This window comes from Nicotiana tomentosiformis, chromosome 8 (assembly GCF_000390325.3).
Source record: "Nicotiana tomentosiformis chromosome 8, ASM39032v3, whole genome shotgun sequence".
Taxonomy (NCBI): Eukaryota; Viridiplantae; Streptophyta; class Magnoliopsida; order Solanales; family Solanaceae; genus Nicotiana; species Nicotiana tomentosiformis.
In genome coordinates this window covers 36,494,678-36,520,273 of record NC_090819.1, presented here as the reverse complement: position 1 = coordinate 36,520,273, position 25,596 = coordinate 36,494,678, and the positions used below count along the sequence as shown (strand labels likewise).

At 37.6% G+C, this 25,596-nt stretch overlaps 1 protein-coding gene and 1 pseudogene across 7 annotated transcripts; one reads left to right on the top strand and one right to left on the bottom strand.

Annotated features, from left to right (window-relative positions):
- Positions 1-11,083, top strand: LOC104102048 (transcription termination factor MTERF4, chloroplastic-like). Of its 7 annotated transcripts, none has more exons than XM_009609653.4 (5): positions 1-1,738; positions 2,105-2,191; positions 3,105-3,245; positions 3,731-3,790; positions 10,782-11,083. In XM_009609653.4, the coding sequence occupies exon 1, from the start codon at positions 253-255 to the stop codon at positions 1,729-1,731; it is 1,479 nt and encodes a 492-aa protein (XP_009607948.1). In that variant the 5' UTR covers positions 1-252; the 3' UTR covers positions 1,732-1,738; positions 2,105-2,191; positions 3,105-3,245; positions 3,731-3,790; positions 10,782-11,083. The 7 variants fall into 7 exon arrangements, with proteins under 7 accessions (XP_009607948.1, XP_009607946.1, XP_009607947.1 ...); XM_009609651.4 differs by having other exon boundaries at positions 3,058-3,245; XM_009609652.4 differs by having other exon boundaries at positions 3,055-3,245.
- Positions 4,395-25,596, bottom strand: LOC104102049 (ent-kaurenoic acid oxidase 1-like; annotated as a pseudogene).

The window sequence follows — 25,596 nt, the reverse complement described above, 5'->3', positions numbered from 1 at the left end:
TAGTCCCCTTTATAAAACGCAGTTACTGATGCGACCATTGTTTCTAACGCGAAACATATTGGGGAAAATAAAGAAAGTTAACTCCTCGTCTTTGACACCAAATCCCTCTATTCCCTTTGAAGCTATGGAGGTGAGCTTCTTTCGTTTTTGAATGAAGGTAAATCTTTAATCCCCTCCACATCCATTTCTATTTATCCTTTTTTTTTTTTTTCTATAACAGTTTTAAACTCAAAAAATTAAGGATTCTCTATAATGAGTTCAATTTTCAGAAGAAAAGATACATTCTTGAAGATAATTCTTGAAAAAGCCTACCAAAAACCTCAAAAAATATTTATTCATCTTCCTAGGTCTATAAATCAGAGACCCTTTTCAACTCAGTCGCCAAAAAAATTCCCCGAGTATGAAATGCCTTCAGTAACATGGGGAATATTGCAAAAGAATAAAGAAAAACTTGTCTCAAGAGTTATAATTTCTGACTATTTAAAAAGTATAGGCATAGTCACTAATGAATTAGAGGATCAAGAATTGCCATCCACAGTTGAAATCATGCGTGAACGTGTCGAATTTCTGCAGAATATTGGTTTAACAATTGATGATATTAATGAGTATCCCTTAATGGTTGGATATAGTGTGAGGAAAAATGTAATCCCTGTTTTGACATATTTAGAAAAAATAGGGATTCAAAGGTCAAGTCTTGGTGAATTTGTTAAAAGTTATCCACAATGTTTGAATGCTAGTGTTGTAGTGGAGCTTGTTCCAGTTGTCAAATTTTTACGGGGGCTTGATATCGAGAAGCTTGATATTGGATATGTTTTAATGAAATACCCAGAGTTGTTAGGGTTTAAGCTCGAGGGAACGATGAGTACTTCAGTAGCTTACTTGGTCAGTATAGGGGTTAATCCGAGGGATATAGGGCCAATTGTAACACAATATCCATATTTATTGGGGATGAGAGTTGGGACCATGATTAAACCGTTTGTGGACTATTTGCTTTCGTTGGGTTTGCCGAAGAAAATTTTAGCAAGGATGATCGAGAAACGGGCGTATCTACTTGGATATGATCTTGAACAGACAGTGAAAGTGAATGTAAATTGCTTGCTTAGTTTTGGAATTAGCAGGGAAGCTCTGCCTTCTGTTATTGCACAATATCCGCAAATTCTTGGTTTGCCTTTGAAGGCTAAGCTGTCATCACAACAGTATTTCCTTAAGTTGAAGCTTAAGATCGATACTGATGGGTTTGCTCGTGTAATTGAGAGGATGCCGCAAATTGTTAGCCTTCAACAGCATGTTATATTGAAACCTGTAGAGTTCCTTCTTGGACGGGGTTTTTCAGCTGATGATGTGGCTAAGATGATTATAAAATGTCCTCAGTTAGTTGCTTTACAAGTTGGCCTCATGAAAAATGGCTATTACTTTTTCAAGAGTGATATAGGCAGGCCAATGGAAGAACTTGTGGACTTTCCGGACTATTTCACTTATAGCTTAGAATTAAGAATCAAGCCGAGGTACCAGAGGTTGCAAAGCAAGGGAATCAAATGTTCTTTGGCTTGGTTTCTCAACTGCAGTGACCAAAGATTTGAAGAGAGATTGTATGGTGATTATATAGTGCCTGAAAGTTCCGGTCCATCATTTTGTATGGGTGGGAAGTTAGAAATGTCAGGCAGTGATAATGTATCAGAAGAGGAGGAAAGTGATGATGAATCACTTTATAGACGCACTGTTTCTTTGTAGGAACTTTGTAAGTGAATTGGGCATAAATTATGGTATCTTTCAATATTAGTTGAATTCTTCAATAAGTTTCTCTTTTTTTATTGCCTTTCTGGCTTACAACAACAACAACCCAGTGGAATCCCACAAGTGGGTCTGGAGAGGGTAGTGTGTACGCAGACCTTACCCCTTTCTGGCTTATTATATACATATCTCCCCCATGCTGCATTTTTAACTTCTATTGCTATCAATTCTCCAATGGAGCAGATTTTAACTGCTTGTGTTTGTTTTTTTCTCAAGTTCAGCAGTTTGGACCATCTTTAGAAGAGTACAATGTAGGAAGATGAACATCTAACTTATCTTTTGCTTATCATATTGGTGAATGTCTCTGTTTCAGGCTTGAAATCATTGACAAATAACAACTTATGATGTTTGCTTAGCATCCTAGCTTTTTAACCTGAACTGAGATATTTTCTAGCTCCATGTAAGGAAACTTCTCTTATCTTTTATACATGTTAGATTTTCGCCTTCCTACGTTATACTCTTCTACATATTGGTAAATTGTTTAGTCTCATATAAGAACAATGATCTTTCAGAGCTTTTAAGTAGATTATGCTCTTTAATTTCTGTTTCAGATTTAAAGTTGAAAAATAACAGTTGTGATGTTTGCTTAGCTTACTAGCTTTTTAATTCCTGAATTGAGAAATTATGTAGCTCCAAGAGGGTACTTTCTGTCAATTGAAGGCAAAAATGTTATCAAATGCGTGGTTATGCTTTAAAAATCTGCAAATCGAAAATTAGCAACTACGTGGGCTTGGGGTCTACAAGCTGGTGAGAGCAATTATAATTACTTCGAGCTGTTCTGTGTAAATTATACTTTTGCAGATGGTGTTTCCTGCCATTGGCTTATAGCTCTCACCCTTTGATGATATGCCATTTCTATCATTCTAACTTGCAGCTCACTCATGCATTAATTTCCGTTGTATTAGGCTTGTCAATAGGAAGGAGTACCTCCTGTTTACTCTAGCGTGTAGGGCCCAATCATAGTCATAATTAGAAAAAGAAGCCCCATGGTTGCAAACCCCAAGAAGGCAGGAAATTCTTCAGTATCTTGCATTTCTCATGATTGATGAAATAATAGAGTAGTAAGTACGACCAAGTTGAGCCCATGTCCTAGTAGAACACATCTTCTAGTTGAAATCATTCAGATGCGAAGTATTAAAATGTGGTGAAATAGAATTGAGCGTGCAAAAAGCTGAATTATTCCTATCTGTTTTGGTTTTTATTATCTATTATAGTACTAAATTTACTGTTGGTTGCAAGTTTTTCTTTTATTGCTCTATATAGCAGCAGATCTGGAGTGATCAATGTTGCAAAAGGAGGTGATGGCTTTGCAGTGTAGGTTAGGTGGTTTTTCCAACCATGAACTTGAAACATTACCCGGAGAAGTGTCTTCTTTAAGCTGTGAATGTTATCTTACCAGCCATGCTTGTGAAGCACTACACCAGCTACTGCCATGTCTGCTGAGGAAAAAATGAGTATGTATGAATTTTTTTTATTTTTTTTATTTTTATGTTTGTTTCTATCCACAGGCCTGGTGATGTCCTGTCTTTCAAAAAATATCACTAGGGTACATCTTTTGACTTTGGACAGGATATCTTATTATCCAAGATTCCAAGTTTTTACACATTGACATTGCAATAAGTAGCAGTATTCTCTTCCCATTGTATGATGCATGTATACTACATGTTTGTCTCGTAGCCCCATTTGACTTAGAAACCTGATTCCTCCATCCTCAAAGTGCTTCATTAGTTCTACATATTTCCACTAGTAAGCATCGACCTCCCTGCCCCAGCTGGTAATATGGTCAGTAATTTGATCACAGCAAGTTTCAAGTGAAGTTTAGCAGTTTGTAATTGTCAGCTGTGTTCTTTTTACTGCTTTAGCTTCTGTTCTTTTCTTCCTTAATGGTTTATATATGCCCACATTAAAATGAAACATTTTCTGAATTGAGATTAAGCAGGCAGGAAAAAGACTTGATAGAAGGCTGCATGAGTGGTCAGAAGTCAGTGGTATTGGCAAGGTACGAAGCACCTTCTCATGGTTAACTTTGTGAATTCTTTATAGGGGCATGACAGGTGATAGTTATTTTTAATCTTGTAATGGTAACAAAGTGGGGTTACTTTGATCTTCAGTATTGTATCCATTTTTCTTATTTACCGGTCTCCATGTACCTTGCTCTATCAGCACATGAATATGTTGAATCTGTGATATGAAACTTCCAAAAATTAGTTGAAGGAAAAGTTCCGGAGGGTAGGTTTCAAAAACCCGAACGTGCCTCTCCTTGGCTTCCTAACTACTCCCCGTTGATCCTCTTTCTCCAACCCCTCTCTCTCCTTCTTTCACCCAACCCAACTCAAATGTAAGGTCATCCTATTCCACCTGTCCTGTTGTAGTTGCTACTGTACATCCTAAGATTCTACTCTTAAGATTCTACATCAGCCAGATTCCCTTTTTCTTTTGCATTTTCTACCTACTCCCAACTAAAGAATTTTGGCCATTGCTTTCCCCATATCATAATTTCCATACTGAGAGAGAGAGAGAGAGAGAGAGAGAGAGAGAGAGAGAGAGAGAGAGAGAGAGAGAGAGAGAGAGAGAGAGAGAGATTGGTTTTCTTGTTCCTTCTGCTATTCTGCCGATGCACTTGCAGTTGATGAAACACTTCTTACTCTACCCAAGCAGTTATCTTTAGGCCTGCAATGAGGTAAGTACATCAATGGGCAAGGAGTTTGCCTTTCAAGCCTGCAAAACACAAGAAATAAGCATTAAGTAATCAACCAAAAAAGTGAAGTACCAAAAAGCAGACAGGAAGGAGAAAAAGAAAGCTTTTGCAAATTTGACTCACTCGTAATCTAGAAGAAAATAATGAAGAAAGATAGATATTTCTAGCTTGGCAAGATCATTTCCTGGGGACAATCTGCTTCCCCCTCCAAAAGGAAGGAAAGGTCATGCTTTGGGTGTAAGACCCTAAAGATCAGGAAGGAAAAAGCAAATAAAAGGATAACAAAATAACAATAACAACCCAGTGTATTCCCACAAGTGACGTCTGGGGAGGGTATGATGTACGCAACCTTACCCCTATCCTGGAAGGGTAGAGAGACTGTTTTCGGTAGACCCCCGGCTAAAAGAAAGGATGGAAGGAGCACTGATAGCAAGTAATAACAATACAAGATATTTAGAAAACTAAATCCAAGATAGCAAAGGAGAAGATGAAAGAAGTATTGATAGCAAGTAATAACAGTGCAAGATATGTAGTGATAGCAAACTAAGGGAGTACTGATGGCAAGTAATAACAGTACAAGATATGTGGTAATAACAAACTAAGGATAAAAGGGATACCATACTAACACTAATACTATTGAACTAAGGAAGACAAAGGGAAACACTCAACTATCTCTAAACTTTTACCCTAATTCTTGACCTCCACACCCTCCTATCAAGAGTCATGTCCTCGGTTAGCTCAAGCTGTGCCATGTCCCGTTTGATCACCTCTCCCCAAGGCTTCTTTGGCCTACCTCTACCCTTCTTCTTATCCCCAAAGGCCAACCTCTCACACCTCCTAACTGGGGCATATGTGTTTCTCCTTTTAACATGCCCGTACCATCTCAGCCTCGTCTCTCACATCTTTTCCTCCACATGGGCCACTTCCATCTTGTCCCGAATAACTTCATTCCCAATTCTATCTAACCTTGTATGTCAACACATCCATCTCAACATCCTCATTTTAGCTACTTTCATCTGCTGGATATGGGAGTTCTAAACTGGCCAGCACTCTGCCCCATAGAACATAGTCGGTCTAACCACTACCTTGTAGAACTTACCTTTAAGTTTTAACGACATATTCTCATCGCACAGGACACCGGAAGCGAGCTTCCATTTCATCCACCCTGCTCCGATACGATGTGTGACATCCTCATGAATCTCCCCATCACTCTGTATCACAGACCCTATGTACTTTAAACTCTCTCTTGGGAATGACTTGCGTATCAAGCCTCACATCCCCGTCTGCTTCCTGAGTAACACCGCTGAACTTGCACTCTAACTATTTTGTCTTGGTCCTGCTCAACTTGAAACCTTTAGACTCAAGGGTATGTCTCCAAATCTCCAGCCTCTCGTTAACACCACCACGTGTCTTATCAATCAGAACTATGTCATCTGCAAATAACATGCACCAAGGCACCTCCCCTTGAATGAGTCGCGTCAATGCGACCATTGCCAACGAAAACAAAAACGGGCTAAGTGCTGATCCCTGATGCAACCCCATATCAATTGGGAAGTATTCAGAGTCTCCTCCTGCTGTCCTTACCCGTGTCTTAGCTCCATCATATGTGTCCTGGATCACTCGAATATACGCTACAAACATTTCCTTAGCCTCCAAACATCTCCATAGAACCTCTCTCGGGACTTTGTCATAAGCTTTCTCTAGGTCAATGAATACATATGCAAGGCCTTCTTCATCACCCTATACTGCTCCACCAATTTCCTCACCAGGTGGATGGCTTTAGTAGTCGATCGTCCCCGGCATGAAACCAAACTGGTTCGCGAAAATGGACACACTCCTTCTCATCCCCCCTTCTATCACCTTCTCCCAAACTTTCATCGTATGGCTCAACGACTTGATATCCCCATATAGTTGTTGCAGTTTTGGATATATCCCTTGTTCTTGTACAACGGAACCATCGTACTCCACCTCCACTCTTCAGGCATCTTCTTCGTCCTAAAATGACGTTAAACGACCTAGAGAGCCATCAAAAAAGAGTAACAAATAGGAAAAGTAAGAACGTTTATACTTTCTAATTAGTGGTTGGTGTTATAGGGTTGGGGTGGGGTGGGGTGTGGACAGGGTGTTCAGGGAGGTGAAACATATGGCTTTTAAACTTACATCACATCTAGAAGGATTAAACTCCTTTGGGTCATTGTAGATGTCAGGATCCAAGTGAACAAACCTAAACCATACTAAAACTTTCCGTCCTCTTGGAATAGTATATCCTGGAAACCAAGCGAGTCCAGTCCGTCAGCCACAATGTGGTTTTACTGAAGCAAAATGTAAGACGAACGAGATTGTAACTTACCATGTATCGGAAGACTACAAGGGAGAAGGCAACAACACGAAGTGTTCCATCGATCACCTTCAAGATTCAAGATTACGGATGAATTTTGGTAGGTACATGGAATTGGCTGGAGAAAAAAAAACTACGCATAGTGTTGATAATAAACAGAAAGTTACCTTTGACAGGTAGTCCATTTGCCTAATTTCTTTTATTGTCACACCCTTCTGGTCAGTTGGCCTACTTTTTACAATTGCCCCTTGCTCTGCCCATTTTTAGAACAAAACATGTTCTTGAGAAATAACAAACTTTAAGGTGACTATTTACTTTTTTGAAATGATGAAGTCTTGACTACCTTAGCTCTTTTAAAGACCTCGGAGTGTTTCTGCAGAACGATAGTAACCCACATTGTGATGTGACCAGAAGATTCATGACCAGCATTAAGGTACATTATTAGAACATCAGATTTCCTCATCATTCAGTTTTCTACCATTCTCATCTTCAACTTCCAACAGAATATTCATATCTCTTTCTTCTCTGTAGGCTCATTTTGCTTCCTTCTCTCTTCTCTCATCCGCGATTGTTTGGAAGATAGCCACAAGCTTTTTACGTGCCTGAAATATATATGCTTTCAATTTTCTAGTAAAACATAATGTTGGATGCTTTCAATGTGAAAAGAGGACATTTTCGTGTTTTTTCCAGAAAGATTTAAGTTATGTACATTAACAATGTAAAGATTCTTTATGTTAGAAAATTTGGGAGAGCAGACAACACAAATGTACACTCAAAACTCACAAAGAAGAAAGTGGAGAAAATGATGATTTCTATTCAACTTGACTTGCTCTAAATGGCTAGGAATACATGACTATTTATAGGAGAAATCTTTCATGTATCTAGCCTACACTCATGTAAACATAATAACTAAGTCCACATCTCACATCTTTCAAGGTACATGGATGATACTACTAGAAATTATATTTTTCAAAGTACATCAATGTGTTCATACTCTAATACATGTACTAAATTAATATTCTAGTTCATGAACTTATGCAAACAAATGTAAACACATGGAAATAAGTTTATATTGTTCACATTTCAACATCCCCCCTAAACTTTTTTCATCGCTCCAAGAGCCATCCTTAGCTTTTGAAAGAGTTCAATCTTCAACGGCTTGGTGAAAATATCCGCAATTTTATCTTGTGACTTCACGTGCTCAAGCTCCGTAACTTTATTTTCATGTCCTTCAACCTTGTAGCCAAAGAATGATCAATGTAAACCTCTTCCTCCAAAACACCATTCAAGAAAGCCGACTTCACATCCATTTGATGAAATTTTCATTGATTTTGAGCCGCCAAAGAAATAATAAAACGAATTGTTTCGAAACGAGCAACCGGTGCAAATACCTCATCATAGTCAATACCGGCCTTTTGCTTGTATCCCTTGGCAACCAATCTTGGTTTGTACCTTTCCACCTTACCCTTGGAATTTTTCTTTCACTTGTACACCCATTTGATTTCAATGATGCTTTTACCTTTTGGAAGTATGGCTAATTCCCAAGTATCATTCTTCTTGATTGCCTTGATTTCTTCTTCCATAATATCTCTCCATTTGACATTTTGGGAAGCATCTTCATAAGTTAAAGGCTCAATATCCATCAACAAACAAAAGTCAGTCAAATCATATAAATCTTTTCTTACCACTTTCGTATTTTACTCATGAAGACTTTTAGTTTTCTGAGGCACTTCACTTGAAGAACTTGAACTTAACTCATCTTCTTCTTGAACTTGTGCTTGAGGTGTTGAATGTGGTGTGATAGGCTGCTCCGCAACTTCATTATCATCTTCATCAAATAAAGGACTAAAAGAGTAGTCTTGCTCTTTAGTTTTCCATTCAAAAGCATTATCTTCATCAAACTCAACATCTCTGCTTATGGTGATCTTGCAATTTCTTGGGTTATATAATTTATAACTTTTAGAACTTTGATCATAACCAATGAAAACATACCTCACTTTTATCATCAAGCTTGGACTTCTTCTCATCCGGCATATGTGCATAGGCAATGCTTTGAAAAACTCGCAAATGACCAACTTTTGGCTTGAAACCGCTCCAAGCCTCTTGAGGTGTTTTGTCACGATTACTCTTGGTGCGACACTGATTTGACAAATGCACTGCATATGCAACTGCTTCAGCCCAAAACTCCTTTGGCATATTTTTGCTCTTCAACATACTCCGGGCCATGTTGAGAATAGTCCATTTCTTTCTTTCCACGATGCCATTTTGTTGTGGTGATCTTGGAACAGTCAAAAAGTGACGAATTCCATTATTTTCACAAAAACCTTGAATTCATTTGAAGTGAATTCTCCACTATTATCAGACCGCAATGACTTAACTTGATAGCCACTTTGTTTCTCCATCATGCTTTTGAATTTTTTGAAAGTATCAAACACCTCCGATTTCACCTTCAAAAAATACACCCAAGTTTTTCTAGAAAAATCATCAATGAAAAGTAAAAAATTACTTTTACCAAGTGAAGATGACTTGATTGGTCCGCACACATCCATGTGAATCAAATCCAATAGGCATCGTGCTCTAGTCAAAGACTCTTTAGGAAAGCTTTTTCTTTCTTGCTTTCCAAAGAGACATCCTTCGCAAATATGGCTAGGATGATCAATAGTTGGCAATCCATTCACCGTGCTTTCTTTCTTCATCAACCTTAGACTATCAAAATTCACATGACCAAATCTCATATGTCAAAGCCAAGATGAATCTTTGGTACATGAAAGCAAACACCTTGGAACATCACATTGAAGTTTCAAAACAAACATTTTATTATTAGCCATAGGAACTTTGACTAACAATCTCCCATTTTCATCTCTCAGGAACAACTTTTTATCTTTCAAATGAATATCATTATTTTTCTCCAAAAGTTGTCCCAAACATAAAATATTACTTTTCATCTCCGGTACATACAAAACACTAGAAATTAATTGGTGACTACCATCTTTCAAGCGAATTAAAATCGTACCTTTTCCTTTGATTTTAACCCGCGAAGAGTCTCTAAAAGTTCAATTCTTTTAGTTCTTCAAGCTCCCACAAATAAATTCTTCTTTCCACAAATATGGCTACTTGCACCGGAGTCAAGGTACCATTGATTTCTCTCTACACTTTCTTCTCTTTTGCAAGTGAGAACTAAAATACCATCTCCATCTTCATTTTTGCTCTCCATAATTTTTTTTTTCTCCACATTATTTTTACATTCCCAGGAAAATGATCAAATTTATGACAAGTATAATACAAGCGGATATTATGACAAGTATAATATTCAAGCGGAAAAGTGATCAAATTTATGACAAGTATAGTATTCAAATTTCTTCTCTTTTGCAAGGGGATACACCAATTTCCATAGTTCTCTTTTGTGAGTATAGGAATTTGAAATGGAGTTCCATTACTATTTGTCATTTTCTCTTCAAGTTTGGTTGTCTCTCAAACACACCGGCTCTGATATCACAATGTTAGAAAATTTGGGAGAGCAAGACAACATAAATGAATGCTCAAAACCCACAAAGAAGAAAGTGGAGGAAATGATGATTTCTATTTAACTTGACTTGCTCCCAATGGCTAGGAATACATGGCTATTTATAGGAGAAATCTTTTATGTATCTAGCCTATCTAGCCTACACTACATGTAAACATAATAACTAAGTCCACATCTCACATCTTTTAAGGTACATGGATGATACTACTAGACATTATATCTTCCAAAGTACATTAATGTATTCATACTCTAAAACATGTACTAAATTAATATTCTAGTTCATGAACTAATGTAAACACATGGAAATAAGTGATATTCGACTTAATGTATGCTTATTTTGGTGTATATTTTCTCGCATTATGCTCATGTCTCGTAGATTTCAGATGTATAATATAATGATTTGTGCTAATTTGTGAGATTTCTATGTGTAGGAATCATTCAGATGCGATTTGGTACGAAAGTGCGCGAATTGCAGCGAAAATGGGAAGAAAAGGCAGAAGTGCACATTTGAGGGCTACTGGCAGCGTGGGGTAGGGGTGTTCAAAATCGAACCGAAACCGAAGCTTAATGGCTTATTGGTATCGGGTTAACGGTTTAACGGACGGGGAACAGATTGAAATTTTTTTATTAACGGCTTATCGGTTTGAGGGCGGATTATTCAATTTTCTTAACGGATAATCTGTTAACCCGTTAAGAATATATATATATATTAAATATCAAAAACCCTTCCACTTCTTCCAGTGCTCTATCTCTAAGTTCTAATGCCTAATTCCTAAATAATCAGAACTCTTACGTACTATGCATCAGAAGATCCCAGGCTTGGCTTAGCTTAGCTTATTCTCCCACCCTACAACAAGATTGTTTAAGTTGCTGTCTATGGTTCACCTCTGCTTTGATTTTTTTAAACTAATGTCTGCTGTCTATGTTTAATAGAAGAACAGCAGTGTTGTGCCACAATTTTTTTCACTCTACAACACATGACACATATATCATTCTTATGTAGGCGTTAACAGACATGTATGTTTGGACTCAATGTATAATTTTCTATTCTGAATTTGTATGCTAGGCAGTCAACAAACAATTAATGCACGCAATATAGATTGAATCAGGCCGATAAATCGCCCGATAAGAGCTAAACCGATACCAATCCGCCCGATATCTTATCGGGTGACTAGCAGATTAATACATTTAAAAGCCGATAATCGTCAAGCCAAACCGTTAAGAGTAATTAACTGCCCAATTCGCCCGATAAGCAGCCCTAGCGTGGGGCGCTGTCCGTGGCGCACAAAATAGAAAGTTGGAAAGTTGAGCGCCAGGGCCAGCGCCCCTCGCTGCCATGGACGCTTAAAATGGGAACCTGTCCTATTTCGACCGGGACTCGGTTATTTCGACCCTAAGACGCCCCCAACTCATATAAAAGCCAACCTAAACCTATTTTGATGGAAGAACGCTTTTGATAGTAACTTTTGACCAAGGGAGAGCACAGAGCTATCGTGGAGGCCGGGTTTCATCTTTTCTCTCACCAAACTTAGTAATTTTTATGTTTATTTGTATGATTTATTTTTTTGCTATCATGTCTATGTGGAGCTAAATTTCACGTTCTAGGGTGGTTCTTTCATGACTATTGTTATTCGAATATTGATTTTAATTTCTTAGTTTATTGTATTAGTTTATTTATTCAATCATGCATTTAATTATTTGATTGTTTGATCACCAATTGAATACTATCTACGAATCTAGAATTGAACTCGAAAGTGGGAATTCTAGATTGCACATAAGATTGAGTAGAGCAAGTTCTTAAACCTGGGCATTGAGGAACGGATTCGCGGTTAGGATAGACATATACCTAATTGCCTTGCTTGGTTGATTTACAAGAATTATAAACGCGTTCTTGTTAGTTCTAATTCCATAGACATATAGGCGTTAGTTAGCTTGAATAGGCGAGTAAGATTCTTATGAGCAATATTAACCATGTTAACCAATAAACTAGATACATTAGTTAGTCAATTCAATTGAAGAATACAATAGGAATGTTAGATAGCTCATAACCCTACCCTAGATCGTTTTCATCACATTGATAATATAAAAATCTGCTCTTCCTCTGCTTAAAGTTCATTAGTTATTTTCTTTTTAGTTTAATTACTTTAACATTACTTTTGGGTTTAATCCTTGTTCAGATAATTAGGATAATCTAATTTAGTTAATAGTTAATCACAAGTCCTCGTGTGTTCGACGTCCGACTTTTAGTCACTTTATTACTTGACGTATACTCGCGTGTTGCGTTTGGCCGCAACAAGTTTTTGGCGCCGTCGCTGGGGACTTAGAAATTAGCTATTTTTCTAGATTAGATATTTATTTATTTATTTTATCTGTTCATGTTTTTTTTTGTTTTAGTTTAGTATTTTTTTTTATTTTAGCATGGCATCTTGGAATAAAAATCGTTCGAATGATGGTTATTCTTATTTTGATGATCCTTGTCCATATTGTGGAGGACCCCTCTGGTGAAAAAATTGTCAGAATTTTCCCGGGAGCTAGTTGTGCACACAATCTCAATCCTGTGAGTGTAATATTTGTAATATATGTGGTGATCAAGGTGGTCATTGGGATAATTGTCCTAATTCTTTTTATCTTTCTCTGAGCCCATATTATGATCTTTTTAACAGTATTTGTGAGTTTGATAGGGCAATAAAGTGCAAGATATGGAACGTGATGCATATATTAGGGATATATTGAGGCAAGTAGCAAAGCAGCAAGATGAACTACAAAAAGATATGAAAAGAATGAGGGCAACAATCACAAAAATGAAGGTCAATATGGAAGAATTGAATGAAGAGAGCGAGTTCCAGCAAGAAGACAATTTTGAAAAAGTAGAGATTTTGAGCATATTCGTTGGTGGAACAATCCGAAAGATTAGAAATATATGAGGCTCAACTTGAGAAAATTACAAAAGATGAGATACTTTATAGAAGGAAAAGCTGAATTGGGACAAGAGATCGATAAATTTGGCACTACTATTCACGACTTAGAGGCTCAATTGAATACAAAGGTTGATGCGTCTAACGCCCAACAAAATAGTAATGAGTTGTGTAAAGCTGAAAATGAGCTTATACGCCAAATTGAGGAGCTAAAAGTGGAGAGCCAATCATTCGAGCATATTTTTGTTGATGATGCCCATGTTGAGAAAAGTACGCTAGAGCCATGTGAGGAAGCAGATAATGTTATATTTGAAGACTCTTTTGTATGTAAATATGAGGATGTAAAAAGTAATAAAATTCTAGAGTTATGGCGTATTGGTCCTCATTCCAATCATTTTTCTAACATTGTGTTTAGATAGTAAGATAGTAATCAAGCTATCTGAGCCAATGGGGGAGTCAAAGAGTGAGGATGAGAGTGCCTATATTCTTGAATTTGTCGTGCCAAAAAGCAAAAATTATATTCCTCATCTAAAGGCCGAGAGGTGTAGAGTAAAAATTTTATTATTTGGCCTGGTTATCTTTGTAGCCTCACCACTGGAGTATAGCCGCAAACTGGATGCCATGTTAGGGGCTCAATTCATAAGTTCGAGGTGGAGGCAAAAAGTGGTTCACGTCGTGCCGCGACGTTAAATTAGGCGCTTGTTGGGAGGTAACTCAGCTTTACTGCTTTATTTATTTTTGTTTATTTTATTATTTTTGTAGTGTTGTTTTGTTTTGTAGGATTACGAGCATAGGAAGAAAAGTCACTGGAAGCGTGCAAAAGCGAGCCAGATGGTTGGAACTAGTATGAGGTACCCGCACAAAAGACCATTCTTGAGAGAAGTTTGAGTACCCCGTGAGCTGCTAGTGCTTCGACCTTTGGCCTTTCATAGAGTTTCTTGTCCACCTTCGTTATTTTTTTCCCCTTTTATTTGTGCATTGGGGACACTGCACTCTTTTAAGTGTGGGGTGAAAGAATTCCTTAAGTTCATTAGAAGTATTATATTAGTATGTTAATTTCTTATTTTTTTTATTTTAGCATTTTTGTTTTTTTTAGAGTAGTGTAGTATTTTATGTGATTAATTAAAAAAATAAAAAAATTGAAAAACAAAATTGGACTTTTTCCGACGATGGATCTCCTAAACAGTTTTCTCTCGGGATTAAAGTCTAAATAAAAAAAATAAAAAATAGAAAAACACATAAAAAAAATGCCTTTTACTTTTCCTTAGGTAGCAATAATCCCCCGTAATTTTTCTTTGTGTCTCGGTTCTTTTTCATGTGATGTATTTTGAACCGGGTAGTAGTTTTTTAATTTTTAGAGTAGATTAGAATTTAGAAAATAAATGGAGGAAGAAATATGAGATTCCTAGGCGCTCTTGACTTGTTTGATAGTAGCATATTTAGGCTTTGGCATGTGTAGTACCTTCCCTATGTTTTAAAATTGATCATAATGCCTTTATAAATTGGATAACATGTTTTGTGGCGCCTATGGCTCGTTTACTTGACTTATATTCACTTTGTACTTAATGTTTAATATCTTGTGGCTCCGTAAAAACTTACATTGTTTGAGAGTCGAAATGGGACCGTCCTTAGTGAGTCATGTGCCATGTGTGATAAGGTTTTTGTATAGTCTATGTATTGTACTTGTGTCTAGAACTTGTCCGATATGTGAGTTGAAGCGAAATTTTAGGTGATGCTCGGTTTGAAAAATGATTTTAGGCCTTGTTTGATCTTTTTGAGCTTAATGCTTATCACAAATAAAATTTATCCCTAGTTAACCCTTTTGAGCCTATAGACTTTTATTTGGCACCCACATTACAAGCTTATACCATTTTGTTCTTAATTGACATTGTTTTGATCCTTTTACCTCTTAAATCAATTTAATTGTGAAATGAGCACTAAACGAAGTAATAAGGGACTAAGTGTGGGGTGACTTTTGAGTGGAACCAATGAAAGAAAAAAGGGTGCACTTATTTTGTAAAATAATACACCACTATTGAAAATTGAAAAAGGAAAAAAGAAGAAGAAAAATTTGGAAAAAAAAAAAGAGAAACAAATCTGAGAAAAAAAATATAGATGAATAAATATCTTGTTTTTGCTAGTGGAGTGTAAAGAACGATAGTGCTTAAAGAAAAAAGGGTATATTTTTTGGGGTAATATTGTTTGTGAAATTGAAGTGGATTGAAGAATTTGCTCTTAAGTTATTTGGTGATGTGTTAAAGTGCTTAGGAGGGTGAACCACTATTCCTAAATATATCCTACCCGTCCCTTAGCCCACATTACAACCACAAAAAAGTCCTTATTGATTTTAGATCGAGCGATCCTACATTAGTAGAGATTTACATTAAGGGCAAGCATATGGTACCAATATCCAATTGCATGCATATGACTTCTTTGTGAGAGTGAGAGATTTCTTTTATATATAAGTGAGTCCTTAAACTATATTTGATAATGAGATTCAGATGTGTGGATTTAACTTACTCTCTTCCCTTTTGTTGTGAGGGCACATGGTTTCACTAGGGATATGTAACATTATTAGACTTCTCTAGGATATTGGGTGTGCAAGCCACGAGTGCATTGGGACATTGAGTTGATTTTTGAGGCTAGGATTGTTGTGAGCATGTTGTCTTTGTTTGAATATTTTTAAAAAATGACATAAGTAAAGGGAAGTATATGTGATTGCATATGATGGAGTTTAATTGTTGCTATCAACCATGATCATTGGTGTAGAGTGCTCAAAGATAGAGTAGTTTGTTGGTTGACTCGAGGACGAGCAACGCTTAAGTGTGGGGTATTGATATTCGACTTAATGTATGCTTATTTTGATGCATATTGCCTCGCATTATGCTCATGTCTCGTAGATTTCGGATGCATAATATAATGATTTGTGCTAATTTGTAGTATTTCTATATGTAGGAATTATTCAGATGCGATTTGGGATGAAAGTGCGCGAATTGGAGCGAAAATGGGAAGAAAAGACAAAAATGCACATTTGAGGGCCACCGGCAGCGTCACAAAACAAAAAGTTGGAAAGTTGAGCGCCAGGGCCAGCGCCCCACGCTGCCCTGGACGCTCAAAACGGGAATATGTCCTATTTCGATCGGGACTCGGTTATTTCGACCCCAAGACGCCCCCAACTCATATAAAAGTCAACCTAAACCTATTTTGATGGAAGAACATTTTTTATAGTAACTTTTGACCAAGGGAGAGCACATAGCCGCCGTGGAGGCCAGGTTTCATCTTTTCTTCCACCAAACTTAGTAATTTTTATGTTTCTTTGTATAATTTGTTGTTTTGCTACCATATCTATGTGGAGCTAAATTTTACGTTCTAGGGTTGTGGTTCTTTCATGACTATTGTTATTCGAATATTGATTTTAATTTCTTAGTTTATTGTATTAGTTTATTTATTCAATCCTGCACTTAATTATTTGATTGCTTGATCACCAATTGAATACTATCTACGAATCTAGAATTGAACTCGAAAGTGAAAATTCTAGATTGCACATAGGATTGAGTAGAGCAAGTTCTTGAACCTGGCATCGGGGAACGGATTCACGGTTAGGATAGACATATACCTGATTGCCTTGCTTGGTTGATTTACAGGAATTATAAATGCGTTCTTGTTAGTTCTAATTCCATAGACATATAGGCGTTAGGTTAGTTTGAATAGGTGAGTAAGAACTCGACATATTTTTATGAGCAATATTAACTCTGTTAACCAATAAAGTAGATAAATTAGTTAGTCAATTCAATTAAAGAATACAATAAGAATGTTAGATAGCCCATAACCCTAGATCGTTTTCATCACATTGATAATATAAAAATCTGCTCTTCCTCTGTTTAAAGTTCATTAGTTATTTTCTTTTTAGTTTAATTACTTTAGCACTACTTTTGGGTTTAATCCTTGTTCAGATAATTAGGATATTCTAATTTAGTTAATAGTTAATCACAAGTTCTCGTGGATTCGAAGTCCGACTTTTAGTCACTTTATTACTTGACGATCGCGTATACTTGCGTGTGCGTTTGGCCGCAACAATAAGTTTATATTGTTCACATTTCAACACTTTACGCTAGCCATTTAGTATAACATGTGATAGTAGGTTAATTACTACTTTTAACATGTTACTAATTGATCCTTATTATAAAGATTTACCTGTAAGTACCTTATAAGTGACATGATAGTGTAAATATTTTCTACATTGTTAGTGCATAGAATTTAAACTCTTTCTAGAAAATGAAATGAAATGTCAAAGAAATAAACAATATGCTAAGAGGTACTTTGAACATTAACTTAACTACTTAAGTGCTTTATGATAAGCATATCCAGGAAAATTGATAGCCATAGCTCTAACACCATAATTTAGAGTTGCATATTCCCTTTCCAAAGCTTCCATGACTTGTTCACTTTCAGAGCTTAGACAAATGTACATTATAATCTGAAATGTAAGCTTTCTCAGTTTTGTTAAGAACTCTATCTGTCCCATGGATGCTCATTTCTCCGGTGCTGATCTTACATTTTCTTCAATGTATTTTATGCACATCGATGATGCCTCGTGCCCATTCACTTATGCAGCTATGAGTTTCCTTAAAATAAAATTAGGCCGAAAAATATTGCAACAATCGTAATATTTTATTTCAAATAATTGAGTGTTACAATCTCTATGAATCCTCTGATTTTTCTTTTCAACAGTAAATAAAAGAGCCTCCGAGTTTAATCTTGAATTTTATTTTATTTTAATCCAAGTGCTTGAAGCTTGATCTTGATCTTGACGTACTTTTAATCCAAGGGCTTGCAACTTGTTCTTGAAGCTTCGTCTTGATCTTTTAATCCTTAAAACACTTGAATGCTTGTAACTTTTAGAGAAATCCGCAACGTTTGATCCACGAGCTCCCTCTTGCTTCTTGTTATAACTTCTGGTCCCTTTTTTGGATTATGAAGACCCCTATTTATAGTTGTGGGAGGGAAGAGTTATGATAAGAACAAACTCTTTCCGACCAATCAGATTGAAGAGTGACAATGCTGCATTTGATTGGCCAAAACATGTCACTTGCACATGTGGCGCAGTTTCATTGGCCTTTTAATGTGACTTGACATACCTTGTCATTTTGACACGTGGCATGATCTTGTTGGCTCTTCCGTTTGACTTGGCGTGCCACATCATTTGACACGTGACACCAAACTGGGCCTCTAGGAAGATGATATCTTGGGCTTAATTAAGTGGGCTCATCACTTTAGCCCACTTAACTGGGTTAGCCCAATGAATTAAGACTTATTTATTTAATCCATATATGTTGGACTTATAAAACTAATTCAATTATATTAGTCCAATAAATTTATTTGAACTAATATATCTTGAATTTTAAAATATAGTCCAAATTATTTTACGGATTTAATTTCAATAAAATTTATATGCCTACACTAGAAAATGAAATAAAATGTTAAAGATATAAACAATATAATAAGAGGTACTATTGAACATTAACTTAAGTGCTTTATGATAAGCATATCCAGGAAAATTGATAGCCATAGCTCTAACACCATAATTTAGAGTTGCATATTCCCTTTCCAAAGCCTCCACGACTTGTTCACTTTCAGAGCTTAGAAAAATGTACATTATAATCTGAAATATAAGCTTTCTCAGTTCTGTTAAGAACTCTATCTGTCCCATGGATGCCCATTTCTCCAGTGCCGATCTTACATTTTCTTCAATGTATTTTATGCACATCGATGATGCCTCGTGCCCATTCACTTATGCAGCTATGAGTTTCCTTAAAATAAAATCATGCCGAAAAATATTGCAACAATCGTAATATTTTATTTCAAATAATTGAATGTTACAATCTCTATGAATCCTCTGATTTTTCTTTTCAACAGTAAATAAAAGAGCCTCCGAGCTTAATCTTGAGTAGTAAAGGGAGTTTTCTTTCCCTTCACTATTTTCTTGGGCCAACAGCGCTCCAATAGACCTTTCTTGTGCTGAAATGTATAGTATTAGCGGCTTTTCAAGTATAGGGGCTGCCAAAACTGGAGGCTTCACCAAGTAGGATTTAATGCTCTCAAAGGCATTGCTACACGCTTGGTCCCATTTGAAAGGGACACCTATCTTCATAAGATGACTGAATGGTTGGCACCTCCCAACTAGGTTTGAGATGAATCTCCTAAGGTACGCTAACTTTCCTTGCAGGCTTTTCAATTCGTGAATATCCCGAGGCTCAGGCATTTTCAAAATGGCATCCACTTTGGCTTGATCAATTTCGATCCCTCTATGTCGGACAATGAAACCAAGAAACTTTCTAGAAGTAACTCCAAAGGCACATTTCAATGGATTCATCCTAAGTTGGTATCTCCGGAGCAACTCGAACACCATTCTCAAGTCTTTCAAGTGGTCGCTCTTCTCTCTTGATTTTACCACCAAGTCGTCAACATAGCATTCGACATTCTTGTGGAGAAAATCATCAAAAATATTCTGCATAGCCCTTTGGTAAGTAGCACCAGCGTTCTTCAAGCCAAAAGGCATTACCTTGTAGCAATAAGTGCCCTTGGGGGTACGGAATGCAGTAAGCTCTTCATCTTTTGGCGCCATGTGAATTTGGTTATAGCCCGACGAACCGTCCATGAAAGACATTGCCTCGTAACCAGTAGTAGCATCAATCATCAACTCTGGAATAGGGAGCGGGAATTCATCTTTGGGACACACATTGTTGAGATCCCTGAAGTCAACGTATACTCGAATCTGGCCATTCTTCTTCCTTACAGGGACAATACTTGAAACCCATTTTGGGTATTTAACTTCCCGAATAAATTCAGCTTCAATGAGTTTGTTAACTTCGGTTTCTATCAGGGGAACAAAGTCCGGCCTAAAGCACATTTGAGCTTGCTTAACAGGACGAGCACTATTCTTGACTGCAAGGTGATGGACTACTACTTTAGGGTCCAAGCCAGGCATTTCTTTGTAACTCCAAGCAAAGACATCCCTAAACTCCTTGGGTAACTCAATATAAGTGCTTTCTTCATCAATTTCTAGTAAAGCACTTAGGTAGGTGGGTCTTGGTTCTTCATCAGTGCCAAGGTTAACTTCTTTTAAGGCATCAATCGTTGCCTTCACCCCTTCTTCAAGTTTCGGGGGAGCATCTTTCGCATCTTCATCTTCTTGAGGGTCCCCATCATTGAAGGATATATGATAACACGGTGAAACATCGTCCAATTTCTCGTCATCCTCCATTAGAGATAAAAATACCATGCTCGCCTTGTGCAGTAACATGATATAAAGAACCCACACTTTCTTCGTCTTCATCACATTCTTTAGTGTAGACCACAGTGTATGGCTTCACCTTTAGTACCTCATCACACGAAACCATGACTTTTATTTGTTGCTTCATTCTAGAAGTAACTTAACTTTGAAAATCTTTAGAGATCTTCTGAATTTTGGGCAAAGCGACTGTTTTTGTATTTAGATAATTTCTATGGAACTTATTCCTCTTCTTTAATGGACCCAATCTCTCAAATACAGAAGTTCTCACAGTTGATTTTCCAAGTCGATCAAAGACTGAAGGCCTGTTAGAAGCGACAGATTCGTCTTCTACAGTTATATAATTGTTGCTCGCCCTTCTTATGGATATGCGCACTGTTGACGGTTGCTTGTATCCCAAACCTTTACGTGGTTGCCTCATCGCATCTTCTGATGGGAGCTTCCCTAACTTTCACGGCTTATTGGGATTGTATCTAGCTTTTGCAAATAGCCTGTAAGTATTAGGATCAAAACCTTCATCTGTTCGCTTCGTAGGGAGTGCCACATTCTGCAAACGATTTTGGGCTACAAACCCTGCAAGGGCTTTGAGGACAACTTTACTGCATCAATTTATTTTACCGGAAGAGTTAACTCTTTTAGCATGTTAGTTTGGAGATTAGATGATTCGCCTTCATCTTTTTTTCTTTCTTTTAGGGACATATTGGAGTGCATGACTTACTTTCTTTCCATAAGACGCAATATCCCCTCTATGAGACTTATTCGCGTTGGGTTGTACCTCCTCAGTAACAACTTTGGCTCTACCAACAATCACCTCAGCTCTTTTAATTGTGGGCTCGTCATTCTTGCTTTTCATGCCATCATCAGCTTTTAGCTCCTTCACAATGCTATTCTTCAAGTAGAACTTTGCATCGGCGAAGTGTGACTCAGCCTCGGTGAATGGCTCATCATCAACAACTATCTTCTTCTCGACTTCACCCTCGTAGTACTTCAAATATTGATGGTAGGTAGATGGAACCACTTTATTCTCATGTATCCAAGGCCTTCCGAGCAAGACGTTGTATGAAGTCTTTTCATTGATCACATGCATCCATGCACTTGATTGCATATCTTCAATGGTGATTCCCAACCTGATTGCACCTATGGCTCTTTGCCCCCCTTGGTTGAATCCTTGGATCATCACACGACTTTCAGAGAGTTCGTTCATGGGAATACCAAGTTCTTTCACATTGCGAATTGGCAAGATGTTCATTGAGGATCCTCCATCAACCAAAATTTGATTTACCCTTTAATCACGCATATAGCCAACCAGGTACAACAAGCAGTTATGAAGAGTGTCACCTAGTAGAAGGTCGTCATTTGTGAACGTAACTTTTTTCTCGCACGTGTTAACTTCTTGATGGATAGACTCGATGAGCTTTTCTGGAGATGGTGCCAACGGTAGGTCATCACTCTTTTCTTTCCCTTCGTCAGCATGACAACAAGAGTCATCGATACTCCCATGGGAAATCTTCATGCAGAACCAACTTGGTAAAAACTCCTCCAAGGTCACTGGATTTCATGGCTTTTGAGAGTGGTGCACCTCCACTTTTGCTTTCTTTAGGTGCTTAACCGGATTCCATCTCCTTGGTTGTTTTACCATCATTTTCCTTGTTGGTTGTTCTACTAATATTTTTCGTGGGCTCTTTTTGTGGTGCCTACGATGAGTCACCAACGTCCAACCTTCATCATTATCAGGTTGATTGACTTCAGCTTTGTCATTCTCCAGTAATACTTCATCTTTACTTTCTTTAAAACCACATAATTCATCCGGACTGAATGAGCCAAAGGTGATAGATACTTGGTTTGCGCTTTCTTTCTCATCTTCAAGCACGATCTTCTTTTCGCGATCCAAGTCCATAACTTTGTCCTTGAAGACAAAGCACTTCTCCAGAGGGTGGCTTACAATTCGATGGTATTTGCAGTAATTTGGGTCATTTGTTTTCCCAGCTTCATTTGGTCGCTTCATCTCTGGAAGCTCAATGAGATTTAACTCGAGGAGTTCTTCGAAAATGGCTGGCACATCGGAATCCAGAAATGGGTACTCGTTCTCTTGCATTTCTTTTAGAGTCAACTTTTCACTTGGCTTATCTTGAAACGAAATGGATTTCATACTCTGCTTTTTGCTCACCTTCATCGTGAATTTTACAGGTGATGTGTTGACATTCATAGCTTCTTTGCTTTCAGGCTTGGGTATGAACTTGCCCCACTTCCTGATTTCTTGCTTGTCGTTCCCCTTGCGAGGTTTAAAGATGGGCAACCTTTCATTTCCAGCAGAGGCCATGCTCAATTCCATGTCATGGGCACGAGTTGCAAGTTCTTCAGATGTGCTAGGCTTGATACCTTGCAAGATGTAGCGCAATCCCCAATGTATGCCTTGGATGCACATCTCTATGCCTGAAGTTTCCCTAAGCCTGTCTTTGCAGTTAAGGCTTGCATTCCTCCAAAGATTGATAAAGTCGATAACTGGTTCACCCTTTCGTTGATGAGTATTTGTAAGTTCTATCATACTCACAATACGTCTCGTGCTATAAAAGTGATTGAGGAACTCTTGCTCTAGTTGATCCCAGCTATCAACAGATCCAGCCTCGAGGTCCGTACACCAATCAAAAGCATTTTCTTTTAATGAGCGGACAAACTGCTTGACGAGGTAATCTCCATAAGTCCCAGCATAGTTGCATGTCTCAACGAAGTGCGCCACATGTTGCTTTGGATTTCCTTTGCCATCAAACTGTTGAAATTTTGGAGGTTGATAGCCAGCATGCATCTTCAACATATCAATCCTTGAAGTGTACAACTTTGCGTAGGTAAAGGAGGACCTGGAAGCGACTTCATATTTGTTTTTTATAGTCCCTTCAATGTACTCCTTTAGTTGATTGATTGGAATCATCCCTTCCGAAGAGACTGAAATTTCCTTAGTGGATGCAACTTGTCGTGGGGGGAGGATCAATCTCTTGAACTTCTGGGAGTTTGCCAGGTGCATGGATGGATTCTTCTTCCATCAAGATTCCCACCCTATCTGTTAGCTTGTCGATTCTAACATCTTGATTTTGCATGCACTTGGTCAAGCCAGCGATTGCTTCCGTCAAATTTGCCAAGTGCTCCTTCACAGATGAAGTGTTTGTCACCATAGCTTACATGATTGTCGTGGACGATGGAGAGTAGCATGGATTTTCATATAGATTGATCCTTGATTGGCTCACGCTATGTGGTGTAAGTGGGGAGGATCCATCACTTGAAGCATCATCATCTTCCTTCACAACCGAGTTCTTGGATCCGGAGAGGTCAAGCAGAGCAACAGTTTTCTTGATCTTTTCAGCAACATCGCTTCCTCCTTCGGGTATGTTTGTGGAAGATCTTGCTCCTTTTGAGGATGAAGATACGAAAACAGGGGTTGATGCGGACGACACTTGGGGTACTTATTGTCCTAACGAGCTTGCTTTACTCCTCGTAACTGGTCCAAAGCTTCCAAAGGTAACATCGAGGATGCTTTCTACATCAGCATAGAACCTGAAATTAGCAGCCTTGGTGGAAGTTGAACTCGAGTTAATTTTCTTTAAAGCCATTTCAATGTTCTTGAACTTTGATAATTGAAAAGTTGAGATGGGAGGTAGAGATTGTCCCAGTGGGCGTGCCAGAATTTGTAAACAATAAATTACGTCGAGAAAATAAAATCAGGCCAAAAATTATTGCAACAATCGTAGTATTTTATTTCAAATAATTGAGTGTTACAATCTGTATTAATCCTATGATTCTTCTTTTCAACAGTAAATAAAAGAGCCTCCGAGCTTAATCTTGAATTTTATTTTATTTTAATCCAAGTGCTTAAAGCTTGATCTTGATCTTGACGTACTTTTAATCCAAGGGCTTGCAGCTTGTTCTTGAAGGTTCGTCTTGATCTTTTAATCCTTAAAACACTTGAATGCTTGTAGCTTTTAGAGAAATCCACAACGTTTGATCCACGAGCTCCCTCTTGCTTCTTGTTATAACTTCTGGTCCCTTTTTTGGATTATGAAGACCCCTATTTATAGTTGTGGGAGGGAAGAGTTATGATAAGAACAAACTCTTTCCGACCAATCAGATTGAAGAGTGACAATGCTGCATTTGATTGGCCAAAACATGTCACTTGCACATATGGCGCAGTTTCATTGGCCTTTTAATGTGACTTGGCATACCTTGTCATTTTGACACGTGGCATGATCCTGTTGGTTCTTCCGTTTGACTTGACGTGCCACGTCATTTGACATGTGACACCAAGCTGGGCCTCTAGGAAGATGATATCTTGGGCTTAATTAAGTGGGCTCATCACTTTAGCCCAATTAACTGGGCTAGCCCAATGAATTAAGATTTATTTATTTAATCCATATATGTTGGACTTATATAACTAATCCAATTATATTAGCCCAATAAATTTATTTGAACTAATATATCTTGAATTTTAAAATATAGTCCAAATTATTTTACTGATTTAATTCCAATAAAATTTATATGCCTACGCAAGAAAATGAAATGAAATGTCAAAGATATAAACAATATGATAAGAGGTACTATGAACATTAACTTAAGTGCTTAATGATAAGCATATTCAGGAAAATTGATAGCCATAGCTCTAACACCATAATTTAGAGTTGCATATTCCCTTTCCAAAGCCTCCATGACTTGTTCACTTTCAGAGCTTAGAAAAATGTACATTATAATCTGAAATGTAAGCTTTCTCAGTTCTGTTAAGAACTCTATCTGTCCCATGGATGCACATTTCTCCAGTGCTGATCTTACATTTTCTTCAATGTATTTTATGTACATCGATGATGCCTCGTGCCCGTTCACTTATGCAGCTATGAGTTTCCTTAAATGTTTATGCTCCTCATATGGGATACCGATAAATGATTTTTCCCCAATTAGTTTCATGGTGGAAGTTGGCCACCCAGGCTTAAAGGCTTCATCATCTGTTAAAACCCTCCTGCAAGCTTCTGGTACTGTAACAATAACACTACTACCAAACAT

Bases quoted from the DNA above. Each gene is read 5' to 3' on its own strand.
- LOC104102048 (XM_009609653.4), top strand. From the start codon at position 253: ATGAGTTCAATTTTCAGAAGAAAAGATACATTCTTGAAGATAATTCTT.